The 18,806-nt window shown below is 35.3% G+C and overlaps 1 protein-coding gene across 1 annotated transcript in view; it reads left to right on the top strand.

Annotated features, from left to right (window-relative positions):
* LOC145248013 (X-linked retinitis pigmentosa GTPase regulator-like) overlaps positions 1–18,806 on the top strand; it is a 105,409-nt gene that overhangs the window by 14,623 nt on the left and 71,980 nt on the right. Inside the window, exons 3-5 of the mRNA XM_080109706.1 lie at positions 8,158–8,250; positions 10,434–10,496; positions 13,212–13,370. Of these exons, the coding sequence (XP_079965832.1) occupies positions 8,158–8,250; positions 10,434–10,496; positions 13,212–13,370 (315 nt within the window). The remainder of the gene's footprint in view (positions 1–8,157; positions 8,251–10,433; positions 10,497–13,211; positions 13,371–18,806) is intronic.

Raw genomic sequence — 18,806 nt, 5'->3', positions numbered from 1 at the left:
TCCCTATTAGTTTTTTTGGTTTTCTCATGGGATGATCATCTTTAGTTAACTATTACGTGTAATTAACTTGTATTAACGTGTAATTAAACATGCAGATATTCTACATGATTTATACTTACATAATATTTGCGTAAAAAGTTTACAGTAAACACAAAATTATTTCCATATATATTTATGTATATGTATATATTTTTGTTTAGTCTATCTATCTATCTATCTATCTATCTATCTATCTATCTATCTATAAAAGTGAACGTGTCTGTGTGTCTGTGTAGGTACATTTCCCTACGCAATAACTCTGTCAGTTTTAAGTCTACAGACTCAAAATTTGATATACAGGGTACTGAGATTTGGGAAAATCTTTGTAATCCGTTTTCGGCCAAAAATTTGGCTGTTAAGGGGTCAAAGTTCAACGATTTGACCTTTGAGAACTCTACTAAACTCCTTCGACAATTTTGGGTCTAAACACTTCAAATTTTAGATATAGGTTCCTTTGACATGGAATAACTTGATTTGAGCCCAAAACAATAAATCTTAAGGGGTCATAATAGAGGTCAAAGTTAAAAAAAAGATTGACCTCTGCGGTCTCTACTAAATTACTCAGACAATTTCTGGTCTAAACATTTGAAATTTTACATAAAGGGTATTCAGAGATAGGGCAAGCTTTTTAACCAGTTTGGATCGAAAATTTTTAATTACCGATATATAAATGTATGTATGTATGTATGTTTGCATGTCCGCCTAAAACTTTCGACAGAGGCGACAGATTTTTACAAGATCAGAATCGTTTTGAAGTTCGATCCTTCAGACGACAAATATCGAAAAATTGGCTAAAAACATTAATACCTTCACCTTCAACTGGGCACTTTTCTACAGGGGGGGGTCGCTTTTTTCGCTAATATTTTTGAAAGTCATCCTCTCCTTTCGATTGTCTAGCTTTAATTTAAACCTATGTCACTTCCGGTTTGGCAGTGGTCGTAACAGCAAAGACGTCAGGTTTTTTCCCGTTCTTTTTCTCCTTCACGGTATGGATTCAAGCCTTCCTTCCTACTACCACTTTTTAAAAAAAAATTTTTTTTTGCTCAACGTACACATCTAAACACCTGGGCAATGCTGGGCTGAAATGCTAGTTTATAAAAAAGAGGAAAAATATAACAAACAAAAGAGGAAATAAGTTTATCAGCAAAACAAAGGTATAAGAAGCTGTTTACGAATGCACAAAAAGGGAACTAAAATAGGATTGTTAATCAAGGTGTGACAATAAACAGGAGCAAAGGATCGAACAATGGATGTCAATATGTTCAGAGTTAGTTTACTGTCAGTTTTAGGAGTGGTTTTACAATGACAGTTGAAGGCAGGTCCTGGCTTGGACTAGATCAAGAGAGCTTTAGGAGATCAAAAGGAGATGACATCAACTGACAAACATGGCCTAGCAGACAACTAAGATGTGGATGTTAGCATTTAGAGAGTTGAACTGATATTTGCAGAATGTGTTTTATTTTATTTTTATTATACTTGTAAACTCCCACCATCAGTAGCTGTCAATGTGAGAGACAACATGATCAGAAGAGAAGACGAAAGAGAAGGGGTCGGCATTTGTTATTGAGCAGGATAGAATATAGTATTACAATAGTTTTATAAATTGAATAAAAGTCAAACAATTTGGTTATGCATAATTGTACAAACTCGTGGTGATCAGTAGCTCAGTACCAATAAGAGAGCTTCAAAATCCTAGTATTAGTAACTATCCATAATTTGTGGATTTGTTATTGCTATAATTTCTAATCAGTCATTATTATTAGATCACACAAGAAATAAAAAATAACAACATGTACAATTAATATTTATTTAAAATTGTTTTTTTCTTTTATTAGTGTGAATACATGGACAGGATTTGATTCTTACTCAAATCTCTCTGAAGGCCTGCATGTATATTAGCAAGTGGGTGTATGTGGCTGCTATTGAATGGTGGTTGAGTGCAGTTTAAAGTAAACTCATTTGTCTGTCCTCTCTCATTCTGTTTCTTCTGGTTCACTTCTTTTGCCTTCTCTCCTTTTATCTATTTAACTATATCACTTATGATTTCTGTTATACGCATTCTTCACAATTCTGATATTTTTGCAAATACCATTAGTTTACTAAATTTCTTATAAACTCTTTGGCCTTTGAAAACCTTATTTGTTTTACCAAATATTAATAACTTTTCTCCATTATCTGTTGATTGATGTCATAACACAAAATTACATTTTCAAAATTCCCAAGAAAACTGTTTCAATAATTATTTGACTTTTTAATTTTTTGATTTTGAGTCCTTAATAATCAACTTTATGCCTATCATCTCACCATGTTATAATATGGTCAATTTTAAAGTTAATTTTTACAAATTTGATTTAATGATATTTTTAAAAAGCGAAGCAAAAATTTAGTATTTTCATTTTCTTCTTAAAAATTTTTTTTTCACTTTATTTTGTCAATGAAATAGGGACAAAGGAATTGTTGAAATGATCTCTCTAGTTACAACCAGGGTTGCAGAGTTGGAGGTTTTAGCTTTGGAGTCGGATTTCTAAGAGTACTAGGAGTCAGTCAGAATTTTTTTTATCCAACTCCGACTCCTGAAGTCCAATAAATTTATTTTTTTACATGGTTTTCCTGTTTGGTTTTACCAGTTACACAATTTAGCAGTTTTTGTATGGTTTTGCTTTTATTGTTGGAGATATATCATATTTTTTTAACTTTGTCAAGGCAGGATAAGGTCTTTCTAGCAGCTCCTGCCCAGATTTGACAACAGTACTCCATCCTTGGACGTCCCTGGCTCTTGTATAGATAGAGAATGGCATCAGCAGTTAGATATCTACTGGAGTGGTAGAAGGATCCCACCATTTTTCCAGCGAACTTGGCAACAGATTTGATATATATATTCCATTTCAGATCAGGAGTAAAGGTCAAGTCCAGAAGCTTGTCAAAACATGGAGCCTCCCCAATATGAGAGCCATTCATTTCAATTGATGCCAGATAGTGATCAGAGTGTTGATGATGTAAAGATAGAAGCTTGGTTTTTAGATGCATTAAAATTAACCAGCCACCTCTTTTCCCATTGCACTACATGCTCAAGATCAGGGGAGAGAGAATCAGAGTAGGTATCCCAAACTAGCCTAGTTCAGGATGCGAAAACTGGTGAATAAAATTAAATTTCCCTTAACTTTAACTTGCAATATCTCGTTTATTTTTTGGGTTATTTTGATAAAGTTTGGATTTAAATAAAATTTAATCTTTTTGCTTTATAGATATATAATTCTTTTTTTTTTTGTCTTTAATAGTTTTTTTCCAGGTTACTTCAAGTTATGTCACTAATTTTGGTGAACGCCACTTTATTTTTTACACAAAAAACTGCTGGTGTTTTTCAAATTTGGTTTGCGTGATCTCTCTAAGTATAAAAAAATAGTACCATTTTAAAGAAAAAGGTCACTTATCAATATGGTGAGCTTAAAAAAGGGTTTTACGTTGTTTTTCACAAAAAAAATCCAACTTGAAAAGAAATATGAAAGAAATTCAATTGAAAAAATTCCAAAAATTTTGTAGAGAAATATCTCCTCTTTAATAATCTGTTGGTGTCATATTACTACGCTCATAAATCAAGGAGCACCACTAATAAAAGTGACTGTACCTACACATCGAGATTTACAACTTAACCCAAGTGAGAAGTATGAAGTATCATCACGAAAATCAACTGTCAGCATGAACAAAACGAGCTGCACAACCCAACGAAAACGTAAACAAACAACTTATTTCACTATTACCAAAGTTCTTAAATGAGTTTATATTTGTTTATTTAAAAGTTATAGAAAGCTAGTGTTCAAAATAATATTTTTAGTTGCGATAGGCATGTCAATAAAAGAAATGAAAATTTGCAATTTAAAAAATAATGTCAGTTGTTTATTTTCTATATCTTCTTTCAAACTTTCATATGTTCTTTGCTTTATCTTCTTTTGGTTGGATAAACTTCAGCATTTTAAATTATCTTTTAAAAATTAAACTGGGTACCTTTTTAAACCAAAAAAAACATTTTTAGTTGTATGTGACTGTGACTGAAAAAAAATGTGCCTCATTTTTTTGTTTACTTATTTCTCTTATGTTCTCTCGGACGTTTTTGATATATCCAACATTTTGTTAAATTATTTTTTTTTTTATTAGACTGTACAATTACATTATTTAAAAAAAAGAATTAACAAAATATACCCAAGTTTTAAGTTACGTGCAGCAAGTCATGTGTAAATAAAAAAATTAATTTCACGTAAAAATGTGCATTTTTTTTGTTTATGTTCTATCGGGCGTTTTTGATAAATTTGAAGATTTTGTTAAATTATTTTTTCATTACACTGTACATTACTAAAAAATAAGAACTGAAAATATAATTATGTGCTCATAGCGCATGAATCAAAAAATTAATTTCGCTGTAAAAATTATTTTTTTTTGTTTATTTAATAATTCCCGAGACGATACTTCTACAGTTTATCGCCAAAAATGGAGATGCCATTTTTTTTTTTGTGCACCTGTCATTAAAATCTGAGGGAGAAATCAATATTTTAAACTATGACCAAAGGTAGAAATAAATAACAAAAAAATTAAACTAAATATTAATTATTTCTGGAAAGAATCATGAAAAAAGTAAATAAAGAAAGTGAAAGAGAACATATATCCATAGTTATTTAATTGAAAATGTTTCAATTTAATTAATGAAAATGGGAATGTTTTTCATGAAACGTGTATATATTTTTATTATTAAAAACAGAAAATGAAAAAATTATTAAAAACAGAAAATGAAAATGACATATTCATAATATTAACTGGGCGAGCGCCATTTGAAAACCAAAACATTTCCTGTATAAAAATTTATCAAAATATGATTGTAAAAACATTTATTGAAAAGTTTGCATAAGAAAATATAATTTTATTAAAACAATTTTGTAATGAAAGCAACATTGGGTTTTTATAAAATAGTTTCTTTTTTTTTTTTTTTCTGAATAAATAAATAATTTTAATGAAACATCTTTTTTGAATTAAAGCAACTTGAAAAGGTCAACAAAAAATTAATTTAAATGAAACCGAAAAATCATTATCTAATTTAATTTTTTTTGTTATTTATTTCATGCTTCAGTCATAGTTTAAAATACTGATTTTTCCCTGGGCTTTTAACGACAGGTGCACAAAAAAAAAAAAAATGGCGTCTCTATTTTCGGCGATAAACTATAGAAGTACCCTCGAGACCTATATGTTCTATCGGGTGTTTTTGATAAACTTGAACTGAGATATCTCAAGGTTGTGTTAGGTGTCAAAATCAACACCAGTGGAAATACAGTTCAACTGGAAACTGCTTTCTCTGACTATTTGAGAAGAAATCCAATTAATTCATTTCCACCTCCAAAGCAACAAAAAAAAAGTCCCTTAGTGAATCTGCTGAACATTCAGATAACTCCTGCAGTTGTGATGGAGAACCATCTCAGAATATCTTCAGTTACAAGCATCAAGGACAATGGGTTGTTGTCTACTATGACACCAACTTTTACATTGATTAAGTCATTGAGGTTATATCTGCATCCAGTACTGTAATAAAATTTTTATCGCAAACCAAAGGTAGAAAAGATTTTTTTCGATGGCCTTTGTCAGATGACATTGCACAGGTAGAGTCAACATTTGTTTACAGATGGGGTTTTGAGGTAATGCCAGTTTTAAGTGATGGTAGGATTTGGAGTGTTCTTGATATATCTACCATAGCAGAAGCTTATGAAAGAATTCTGAGAGAAAATCAATAAGGAAAGGAATTGTAGTAAGACCTCTGCCTATAAAATATCTTACTTGTTTATTTGTCTTTTAAGTTGAAAGTTTTTCATTGCTTGAAAAAAGTGACTTGTGACTTTTTGTATAAAACATTTCTAAATCTTATTGTTGTCGGCCCTTTTTTGGCGAGTTTAAATTCCTAAAGTAAAAATATTTCTGTGGCAAAAAGTTTTGTTATTACAAGGCAAACATTTTTTTGAATTCCTCACCCAAAAATTATTAAAGTTGCAAAGTTTTAAGCTTCTACCTCCAATGGTTACATTTTTACAGCAATTTCAGTAACATACTTTTGACTCATTTTTTAAACCCTTTTTTTGTCCTTTTTATCAAATTGTCTGTTCAACTGCTTTTACATGGTCCACAATTGAGTGGTTTCATCAATTTATAATTAAAAGAAAAAATTATCTTAATCTCTAATGTGTTATGAATCATACTAAGAAGATTCAATACATTAGCTATTGAAATGAAATTTATATGAACAGTCAAAGTTTCATTTCCGTGTCATATTTGCACTTTTTTCCCGTTGGTAGTGGGATTTTTCCTAGTGTTTAGGTTGGTTTCATCTAATAATTATTGCTTTCATTAGTATTAATTTTCATTTATCACAAGATGACATTACATTTATAAGGATTTTTCACTTGGTAGTAGCTTACATTTTTAGTTATATACTATGAAATTTGGCTTCTGGACCATGATAGCAAATTTTCAACTTTCCGACAAACTTTGAACGATCATAACTTGATGGTTAACTGAGCTACCAAAATAAATTTGGTACTTTTGTTTATGGTTTACAAAAATCTATATGACCACATTAATGTTTTTTAGATATAATGAAAATAAAATTTTGGTTTGGGATACTGAATCAGAGAGAACTTGGTCATTTATGGCCTTTGATGTTCTGGTTGAAGCTTTATCAGCATTATAATTGGAAGGGCCAGTTGCTTTACTGGAATCAAGGTTTTTGATTAGCTTGGGAACATCATGCACAAATATTTGTATGTTGCATAGTATGTTTTCTGATACAGGAGGAAATACAGGGGGTTGACGGTCTTGGTCGCATAGGGTAGAATTAGTTGCAAAGTTTTTGGCAGAGAGTTTGGCTTTTTCTGATGCTGATGAAATTACCTCAGGTCCATTGATGATGGTTGGAATAGCGCACACGTTTCTGTTCAGGATCCTGTTTACTATTTGCCAAAACTGGTAGGAACCAAGCTGCTGCTTAGCTACTTTGGACTTAACAGACTGAGCATACAACTCTTTCGCATTCTTTATTACTCTTTTACAGTGATTCCTGGTGGTCCTGGAAGCAGCTTTAGTTTCAGTACAGTTTCCTGTTTTTCCTTTGATCCTCTTTTCTTATGGAAATATTATTTTCAAAAAAATTCTTCTCTATATAATATGTTACTTTACTCCCCTCTTCTGATGAGAAACATTTGGCTTCGAAATGCTATAGCCTAAAAAATGTTTCCCTATCCCCTTTTGAACTGATAGCATAATAAAATTTCATTATAAAGTTTTTATCCCTTTGTTATCTTAAATTATTCTATAAAGCTGGTTGAGTGTATATGTGAGTATATTTATCATGCAAGTGAATGTTAAATATAAAAAATAATATACCTGAAAAGTAATTATAAAATGCTGAATAGGTGTGGGAGGCTGGTATATGGATCTGCAGAATAGATTTCCATCATTCTTATATGATAATATAATTATTATAATGATAATATGGGTGCAACCTCTCATTTGAACATTCAAATATTTTAAATTTGTATCAAATTTAATCCAAAATCATTAGACACCAATCAAGCAACATTTGAATTTCAATTTCTTAAAATCTCTTAACCTTTAAATTTTAAACAAACATTTTCTAGAATCGAAATCATGTGATAAATTTTGATCAAAATTGGAATAAATATTCTAGACATAAGGTTTGATAGCATTATATATTGGCTTTAATGTTTCACCCATAAATGTGGTGAAAAAAGTTCTATTTGGGAAATTTTAACTGTCTTTATATATTATATACATGTCATGTTGGCAGAAAATGCAACTGAGTATTCTTCTCACCTCTGGCTAATAAGACAAATGTTAAATGTAACTAGTAATGGGTAATCATTGCTGCCTATGTTTTCTTGATGGATGTTTTGCTTTGTCATCTAGAATTCTCAGATTCCTAAATGATCCTATAGCATTGGATATACATTTCTTTTATGTTCTCACACCAATGTTGATTTGTTTCAAAATATTTTTTTTTATTTTAAATTCTTATAAATCTTATCTTTTGTTAAATATTATAAATAAAATCAGTTTTTTTTTCCTCAGAAAGTGGACGGATTTTTACTTTTGGTTTGAATGAATGGGGTCAATTGGGTCTTGGAGATACCTTACCAAGAGATAAACCCAGCTGTATTAAAGGTAAGTAGACAAAATTATCCTGATTTCATCTGATAAGTATTCTCGTCTTGATTTTTTTAAACCCAATTTTGCTGGTCTACTCAACAGCTATTGCAAGATGATTATCACAACCTGTGGATTTGTCAATCAATTTATTGGCATTCAAAATGAATCTTTTATTTATACAGTGAAATTTAAAGAAATATTTTGTGAAACCATTTGGTTTTTGTTCAGAATCCCCTCTGTATTAAAAAACAAAAATAAAGAAAAATGTGTATAATGTACATACCTGTGACAAAACAAAAATATCATATTCCAAAAATCATGTGAATTGATCAAGTAGTTTTATTTTTAAATAAGAAAATCAAATTTTATTAGTATCTGAAAAGTGACTGTCATGTTCACCATTTTGAAAAATATTTAAAGAAACAAAGGGAGATAACTCAACAATATGTCATGCTTACTAGATTTATATTTTAATGTCTACGAATTCCCATTAATTACTTAAAAATAATTTTCTGGACTAGAACCAACAATTTTTGTCATTTGGTTAGGTTATGGAAAAAAATGAGAGTTTATTAATTTCAAGTTACTATTAGGATGGTAGAAAACTTGTATTATTGCTAGTCATAAATGCTTATAGGGAAACTAAATTTTATTTGTGTTTATGTAGCATTATTTTCTAACCATAAGTTGGGGTTCTACACTTTTTGAACCCATGCTCTTTATTCATTTGAACAACTGTAAAAAATGTATGTGTGTGCAACATACTTTTGTTTGATGCTTCTCTCTGCAAAAGGCCGTCTATCTCTGTAAAAAGAACATTCATCACATGCATAATAAAAAGCTGAGACTTTTGATGCAGTTGAGTTTATTCAATCTCACACAGCGGTTTGGAGACATATCACCAACTTCTTTGTTAGCCCTTCATCTAATGGGAGAGAGGGTCTTGAATTCACTGGTTACATCTTAAAATACATGTTCCATTTTTGCTCCCAAAAACAAAACTGACTTGTGTTCTTATTGCTTTTCCAAGAACAACTCTAAAAAGAGGAACTCCAAATCTCCTAACTGCATTCTCAGCAATTACTACCATCTGTAGTTGTTGTCATCTCACCACGTTTTTGGTTAAATAAGCATCTGGCCGATTTTGGGTAGGATTAAAACCACTATCTTCAGACAATTCTCACCTGGAACCGTAGAGATTCAACGTCTCTATCAACTGCGCCACGGGCCCCGAAGGGTGATCAAGGTTGGATTTTTTGGTCTTAGAAATCCACATTTATTTTATTATCTGATCTTCTGTGGTCGGGTCTGTACCAAATGGTATATATATTATTTTTTAAATTGGACTTCATTATTGAGATAAGTATTTATTTATTTATTGCGGACTATTATCCTCATCTTTTTTAGTTGTTGTTTCATGACATTTTCGGGGCCTGTGGCAGAGTGGATAGAGATGTTGAATCTCTATGGTTCCAGGTGAGAATTGTCTGAAGATAGTGGTTTCAATCCTACCCAAAGCCGGTTAGAGGCTTACTTGGCCAAAAACGTGGTGAGACGACAACAACTACAGATGGCAGTAATTGTTGAGAATGCAGTTAGGAGATTCGAAGTTCCTATCCCATCACGGTTACCACCTGACGAAGGCCAGAGTAATAGTTGGCAGAAACATTGTGAAACAACAACTAAGAAAGATGAGAATAATTGTCTGCAATAAATAAATTAATAACTCTAAAACTATTTTTCAAATCTCACTCAGAAATGTGATCTTGTCATAACTCTTGCTAATTCTCGCCCCCTCAGGCACCTGGTTCTGTGCGGTCACAATCCTGCTACAAATTATGTCATGTGTCAGATCAGTACAAAGCACTCATTTAACCTAACTATAGTGTGACCCCATGATCCTTTCCTGTCACACCGCCACCATCTGCGGCTGTGTTTAACAGGTTTTGAATTCGATGTTTCTCAACTAAAAATGGTATCCATTCTAAGATCTATATAAATGTATTAGCTAAACCTGCTAGTCTGCTAACATAGGAGCTGATTATATAACAGTTATTATTTTTATAGAAAAATCCAATAATTCAGATTTTTCACATCTAAATTTAATTTAAATCTGAAAATTTGCTGTTTATTCCAAAAGTCTGGAAGTCGAATTTGTAAAATCATGACTTGTTTATGTTGTATTTACTTTTTTGCAGACTTAAAAAATGAAAAAGTAAGTTTAGTTGCGTGTGGGCGGAGTCACAGTATTGTCGCAACAGGTGAGGTCATTTTATTATTCTTGTACAGTTTTTCATTAGGTTGAGGGAGGGAGTATTGAACATTTCATTCTTTAATTATTAACTAAGTAATATTTATTGGAAGATAATTGTAATAATAACTAGTGGGACCCATGAAAATTCCACAGTTATATCCTCCATCTGTTGTAGATTACTGTCATGTTTAAGAATATTTCCATTCTATGAATGCATTTATCACCTTGTTTAAACTGAAAAATATTATCTTAGTACTCTGGTTAATGTAGTTTCATAATATATCTAGTTATGGGAGTATATCTTCAAAACACTTGTAGAAGTTTGTGACATTTCCATTTTATGGATGGCCAGTGCAAACCTCTGTGACATTATTGTATCATTTTTGGACAGAACATATTACACTTTGATTCTAACTCCAATGCCAAGAGTGCATTTTAGTTTGAGTTTCTTGTTTGACACAACAGCAACATCAGATAACATCTTAAAAATTATATTTTTTGGTATTGTATCTTTGGCGATCAGGCGATCACATCTTTTAAAAAGAGAGTAAAGGGCGAAAATGTATGACATGAAATTGCCTTAGCATGTAATCTCCATATATAATAAAATGACTGCAGAAATTCCCCTCTGGACCAAAGTATTGTAGGTTTTCAACAGCAGATGCCACATATAAATTCAATACATCTAGGCTAATAGCCACTATCTATGTAGCTTTCGAACATCATTTTAGATACATTCAGTTGTGATAATAAAATGCTACATTGCAACCTACAAGCAACACCATCACAATCACAACATCCTTAAAGGAAGGAGTCCCTATTTTTCTCTCTAAATATTTAGTCCTCCCACTCCAATTCTTCGCTTTATAAACCAACGCTTACTAATTTTAAAATATGGCATCATTAATATTATGACATCTTCGTCAAAACAACAAATAAATTGAACATCCCTTGCGATCTAGTTTACAAACCGAAACATTTCGTATATATTTATATATTGAGGAATTTAGCTCCCAAATATTTGTGTTTTTTACATTAAGATTTCTCCAGAAAAAAACCTAACAAACAAAAAAAAAATAAATAAAAAATATACGGAAATTTATTTGTAAATTATTTTATCTTCTCCATGTGATTTGACAACATTTATATGTAAAAAATATGGAAGTTTATTGAACGAAATAAAACAAACTTATTTTTTACCAACTATTTTATTTCTGCAACATATTGCTTTTAATAAAATTCCGTAATTTTTTTTGTTACAAATCGTTATAAAAAACAGGCGATTATTTGGAAGCTAAGGTCTTCAATATATAAATATACATTAAATGCATCAGCATAAATATCACATATCTATACAAGCACTCAAAATATAACTATAATGACCTGCGATTCATGCTCGACTAAATTGAAAATTGAAGCTCCCAAATATTTGCATTTTTTTTTTATTATCATGCAAAAAAAAAGGAAGTTTATTGAACGAAGTAAAACAAACTTATTTTTTGCCAACAATAATATTCCTGCAACATATTTCTTACAGACGAATACATACTTTAGCCAGAAAAATGTTTACAAAGGTTTTAAATAGTATTCAAGATGAATACAAGTCAGAGAGAGAGAGAGAGACTAGTGATTGATATACCAGCCTGGGTGTGACAACAATACTCCATACGTGAGCAAATAGTGGTTTTGTAGAGATATAGGAGACGTAGATATGAGAAGTCTGCTAGCATGGTAGAGGAAGCCCACTTTTCTTGCAGCATCCATGGCAATGTTTTCTATTTATTTGTTCCAATTTATGTTGTCTGTGAATGTTAGTTTGAAAAGTTTGAATGATAAACTGTTAGGTAGGGTGCTATTGGCCATGAAAGAAGAAAACTTTGTGTTGGGTGCATTAAATCTTACTATCCATTTATGTGCCTTTTCTATTAAAGATTGGAGATCATTTTCTAAGAATTCATCCATAACAGGCCTGCAATGGCGAGCACACTTGAAATAATGAATTCAGTTATTGTGATCATTTTTGTTGAATAGAAGAATGAGCACTGTGATCAATGATTAAAAATTCTGTCCAAAATTTTCCATCCTGAAGGAATGCAAAAATTTGCTTTCTGTTAGATAAAATGTCTTTTAAAGTGTGACAATTATATCTGTATATTTATAAAGTCAGACCATTTCTTGCTCTAAAAGCAAAATTAAACGCTGATTTCAAATTGAAGGAATACTTCAAATAGATGAACATTTTTTTTAATAAACTGATCATATGTTCAATTGAAGTTAGGTAGTTAACTAATTTGCACATTGCTTAATAAAAGGAGCTCTCATTAATTAACCATTCTTTTGTATTGTTTTCTAATTCAATCGTTTTCATTTTAATATAATATTTATGGATATTTTTATATTGTGGATAAAGTAAAAAAACATTGAATAAAAATAGTTATATGAAGTTCAGAGGGTGAGAACATGAGTTTCTTGGTTTTCTCTATTTTCCCAAGCAATACAGTCGTATCAGTTGAAAGATAAAGCAAAATATTTTTATCTCATGTAAAATAAAAATTGTTTTATTGCAAAATTCATCTTATTTATTGAATCATTGTATATATAAACTAAAATTTGAAAAACAAAAAAAAGTGTTGCAAGTAAAAATGAAAAAATGAACAAAATAATCAGATTATTTTTAATATAAAAATTCTATTTTGTAATTTTAAAAAAATTTTCAATGTAGAATCTGGTCAGTTGTATACGTTTGGTTCCAATGGGGATGGCCAACTCGGTGTGAAAGACATTGACAGTCAAACGACTCCTATTCAAGTGGATGGATTTCCTCCAAATACCAAACATAAAATGGTGGCTGCTGGAGTTGACCACTCAGCATCTCTCACAGGTAATTTGTAATTAGTAATCCATTCATAAAACAGAGATGATCATTTATTTTGTTGTGGAGGTAATTATATACTCATTTGAAACAAAATTGGCATTGCTAATCAACAATCTATATATATATATTTTTTTTTACATGGGGGGGTGTCACCAGGTGGGAAACAAGCAAGTGGCAGAGAGTTCCACTGGCGTGCATTTCTAAGAAAGAAGCTTTGCTCATGGAATCTACGTTTGGATTTAGGCACAGATAAAGAGTGGGGAAAATTATTGACAGTAGTTTCAGCCAGACGGGTGTTTCTCGTGAAAGATTGGCGAGGGGGGACGAGGGATTGGAGCTCAGACGAGCACCTGCCATGGAAATAGCGATAAAACAAAGACAGGCTTGCAACATCTCTTCTGTGGGAGAGAGGTTGCAGGGAAGAGAAAAGGGCATCCCCCACTAAACCACGAAGTCTATTTTGTACTTTGTCAAGGCAGGATAGGCTGTTTTTAGCAGCTCCTTCCCAGATGTGGCAGTAGTACTCCATCCTTGGATGTACTTAGCTTTTATAAAGATAGAGAATTGCAGCAGTAGTGAGATATCTTCTGGAGCGGTAGAAGGATCACACCATTTTCCCAGCCTCCCTGGCAACAGATTTGATGTACGTGTTTCATTTCAGATCCGGAGTAAAGGTCAAACCCAGAAGCTTGTGAAAACATGGAGCCTCTCCAAGACGAGAGCCATCCATTTCAATTGATGCCAGATGGGGATCAGAGCGTTGATGATGTAAAGATAGAAGCTTGGTTTTTGGATGCATTAAAAGTGACCAGCCACCTCTTCCCCCATTGTACCACGTGCTCAAGATCAGAGGAGAGAGAATTAGAGAGAATTTTGTCATTTACGGCCTTTGATGTGTTGCCATAGATGGTCGTATCATCAGCATAGATGTCAACGAATGATTTAAGTATGTGTTTTGGGAGATCATTGATGTACATCAGGAAGAGAGTTGGACCCAGGATGGACCCCTGAGGGACTCCAGCATTAATACTGTGGGCCTCTGATTTCTGCCCATCAACCACTACTCTTATGAACCTATCGGAGAGAAATGATTTAATGATTGAGAAAACATTTCCAGTAATATCGTAACTGGAAATCTTGTGAAGTAGGCCCTTATGCCATACCTTATCGAATGCCTTAGATATGTCAAGAGCAATTGCCCTGGAAAGGAAACCTTTGTCAAGAGATTCGCTAATCCTGTGTGATATAACCGTTAGCACATCTGCTGTAGATATTGCAGAGCGGAAACCATATTGCGTGTCACTAAGAAGGTTGTTTTGGTTGAGGTGGTTGACTACTTCTTTATTTAATATGGATTCCAGCAACTTACTCATGACGCACAGGAGACTTATTGGTCTGTACTGAGAGGGAGATGACTTTTCACCTGAATTCTTAAATACAGGGCATACTGATGAGGTTTTCCAGGATGTTGGAAAGCACCTCTCCTTAAGGCAATGCTTAAACAATTTTGTAAGTATGAGGGCAAGTTCTGGTTGGAGCTTTTTCAGCACTATAACTGGAATCCCATCAGGGCCAGTTGCTTTACTGGAATCAAGGTTCTTGATTAGCTTGGCGACATCATGCACAGATATTTGTATGTCGCATAGCATGTTGTCTGTTATAGGAGGAAATACAGGGAGTTGATGGTCATTGTCGCATAAGGTAGAATTAGCTGCAAAGTTCTTGGCAAATAGTCTGGCCTTGTCTTATGCTGACAAGATGACCTCAGGTCCATTGATGATAGTTGGGATAGAACGCACACTTCTGTTCAAGATCCCTGGTGCTACCAGATCAGGCTGTCTATTGGCTTCCTGAGATGAAATGCACCTACATTGATGTTCCTTTTTGTTTTTCTATTCTCTTTTGTAAAACTTAATTATGTTCTACAAAACCAAAAACCAAAACAACAGCCCCCCCCCTTTTTTTTCCTCCACTTCCTCCCTTTGCCCTGTCGGTGGGGTTTTAGAATACACGAGCTACCCCCCCCCCCTGCAGAGAGTAAAAGTCCCTCAATGGGGCCACCAGTTTGCTGTGGGTGGCGTCCCGTGACACCTTGGAACGGAATCCTGGTGGTTGAGGGTTGCGGAGGATAGAAATGGTTTCCTCCCCTTCCCAACACACCACTTTGGCCCTTACCTCGGCTAGACGGGCAGTCTGAGAGGTTCGCTCCGATCAATCGGCTGGTCACGCCTAGCCCTAAATCAGACAAACACAACAAGAAAACACGCTCGCACTCCCCACATTAGGCAATAAACTGATTTAGTAAGCGGTGGCTGAAGGGTCAATCAACTTGCTGAGTATGGACGAAACATGGCTGGAAAACCAACATCCCTTCCAAAAATAAGGCACTTGGAGGGGACGAAGGAAACACAGGTGCTGGAATCCAACAGTAAGAAGAGTATACTTCTGCTGTATCCCTGTTGTGTTTGGGGCGAATGGGTTTTCCTCCCAAACATTTCACACATAGGGCTCCGAGGCGGGTGAGGAGCAGCAGAAATGAAAAATAACCAAAAATAGAAATGGAAAAAAAAAAAAAGCCTCCCAAAAGAAATCACACGGAAATATTGAATATTTCCATCTCAGAGGAAGAAGATTTACAAAAACAAAACTTTCCAAGATTTATCACCCTGGAAGCTGAAGATGACAACCCCCTGACAAGACTGTCCCCATTCTTGATACAGAAAGAAATTGCTGCAAGAATATCACCCAAACCGGTTAAGAATTTAAGAAATGGAACAATTCTAGTAGAAGTGAATAAAAAAAAAGATGCCAATATCATTTTAAAAATGGAAAAATTCCATTATAAAAAGATCAAATCATATCCCCACGGTAAAATGAATTCATCAAAAGGCATTATAAGAAGCAAAGAACTATCATACTGTTCAACTGACACTGCTGTCCGAACTTTCACTTTCTGGTTACCACTTGACGCGTCTTCTCTCCACTCCAAAACGAACTTCTGCAACTTTAGCTTTTCTCTCCCCGAATCCGACTTTTCTCTTCTACAAATACAACTTCTCTGCTCGCAATCTAACTTCAGAATACCTTCCTTCCCCAAATCACTCCTCTTTTATCTCCAATCAGGAGCATCTCATTTGCATACCTCGTGGTCACCCTGTAGGTATATAAAGAAACAGGGCAGCCATTTTTGTTTCTTTCTTCTTCATTATGAACACGAGGTAAGCCACACAAAAACGCGGTCAATCGTTCTTGTTTCTTTTTTTCTTCATTTACACCACACGCCCCCCTGATCTTCGAGATCAATAGGATACTTCGTAATCCTCCATCCAAGCAGGCCGCCTCCTCTCACGTCGAGGCCTCTGGGGGACAACTTCTCGGGGGTTAACGTTTTCAGGTTCACTACAACGCGGGCCTAAGTCAGGTCGAGCAGCATCATTTGCTTCTCGGTGGCCCTCGATTTCCTCTTCTTCACTGCCCTCACTGCATACCGGCAATGTCACACGACGCAGGTCTAAGATATGCCGGGGAACGCCATTCACCATCACGTTGTTCTTCGACTGCAATCCTGTTACGACCCCTCTTTTCCGACGAGTGGTACACTGTGCATTGGGGGGTTTCACCCACACCTCTTCACCTACTTTGATAGTGGCTTCTTCACTCTCAATTCCTGCTGTTTTGTTGCACAGATGCCGCCACTTATATGTGAAAACGGCCCTATGAGGCACAGTTGTCTCATCTTGTTTGGTCTTCGGCGAGATGTTATACCAAAACACCGCCTCTATGGGTGATACGTTGCTTTTTTCCGCAGCGGCTTTAATGGTGCGATGATTCCTCTCCACTATTCCGTTGCCACTCGGCCGATACGCTGTTCTGAAAAATTGCCTTACTCCCCACTTATCGTACACCCCTTTAAAGGCTTTTGATCGGAAAGCGGGGCCATTGTCCATCAAGAGTTCCTCAACCGGCCCTCTCTCCAAAAATATCTCCTCGATGACCCCTCCGATCGCCCATGCAGCTTCTGCCCTGATCTCTCTCCAGATGGCAAACCTTCCCGGTCCACAGTCGACCATCGACAGATACAATTTGTGGCGATAGTGTGTCACATCAATGACTAATTGCTTCCAGTCCTCCGCAACGTGTAGTTCTCCTGCTTCGTGTCTGGACGGTCCAGGGTCAATTGATTGGCACTCTCGACAGTTCACCACCACCTCCCTAACCTCCTCCTCGGTGGTCTCCAGGTAAACCTCTCTGGCTAGGAATAACGTTCGTTCTCGACCAAAGTGGTGCATTTCGTGTGACTCTTTGACTTCTTCCCCTGCACAGCATACCGAGGAGACCTCCTTTCCCTCCTGCAGCCAGGCCTTCTTCACGCGTGTCATCGAATCCGCCTTGTTTTTTTCTGATGGGACCAACACAACAGATACTCTCAACTGGAATTCCGCTATCAGGTCGGTGAGCGCTCCGAGTCTGCGCTTGATCAGCATTTCCGCAGCACCCCTGGTCTTAACTCTCTTATCGCCAGTTACTGCCGACCGAATCCACGACGCTACCGTTGCCGAATCGGTTTTGACTTCAATTATTTTCAATCCCCATTTCAGGGCCAGATTGATTCCTTTTATAGCGGCATCTAGTTCTGCTACGTTGATATGGGAGAAGTCGTTGTTTTTTTCTTAGCCACGCCGCATCCTCCACAGTTACACCTCCTATCTCTAGTACGACGCCCAACGCCAGGTTACTGGCATCGCACCAAACCACACCCGCGTCTTCGCCGCTGACATACCATTTCCCTTTCACTGGGTCCTCATTCCTCACTCCTGCAATGACTTTTTGCAGCATGTTCATGACCGCCTTCGTCACACGGCTCTCCCAGCCATCAGTGCCTGTTTGTCGTTTCATAAAGCTGCATGCTATCCTGAGCCAGCCAGCGATAGGATAGTGCCCGACCAGCCTCCCGCAGACTGAGAAGAGTTCTCACCTCGTCAGCTCAGATCCAACTTCGGGTATTGCATTCCCTCGTTCGAAGACAAGGCTTTCTTTTCCATCTCGCCTTAGTTTCAACCCCAGCACTGCTCCTCCATCTAGGGCCTCCGCCGGTTTTGCAGTTAACCCATACTTCTTGACATGGCTTCTTACTTTCTCTGCTGTCACCTCTGCCTCCTCCACCAGGATGTCGTCAATGTACGAACTAGTGGCCTCCTCCACTGTACAGTCTTTGCTCAGCACTGTCTTCAGCATGGCAGTCATAATTTTGGGGGCTGAACTCAGCCCAAAGCCTAACCTCATCAGACAATACACCCGCCCCTTGTACCGGACCAGTTGGTACTGCCAGAGTTTTTCATCTACATGGATCTGCAGATATGCCGATTTCAGATCGACAATCTTAGTGGCCCGCCCCATTCTTCTCCATTTCCTCATAACCTCCTCACATATGTCGATCCCCGT

Source organism: Euprymna scolopes, chromosome 26 (genome assembly GCF_053919585.1).
Source record: "Euprymna scolopes isolate OS-2025 chromosome 26, ASM5391958v1, whole genome shotgun sequence".
In the NCBI taxonomy this organism is placed as follows: Eukaryota; Metazoa; Mollusca; class Cephalopoda; order Sepiida; family Sepiolidae; genus Euprymna; species Euprymna scolopes.
This window is presented reverse-complemented; position numbering and strand designations above follow the sequence as displayed.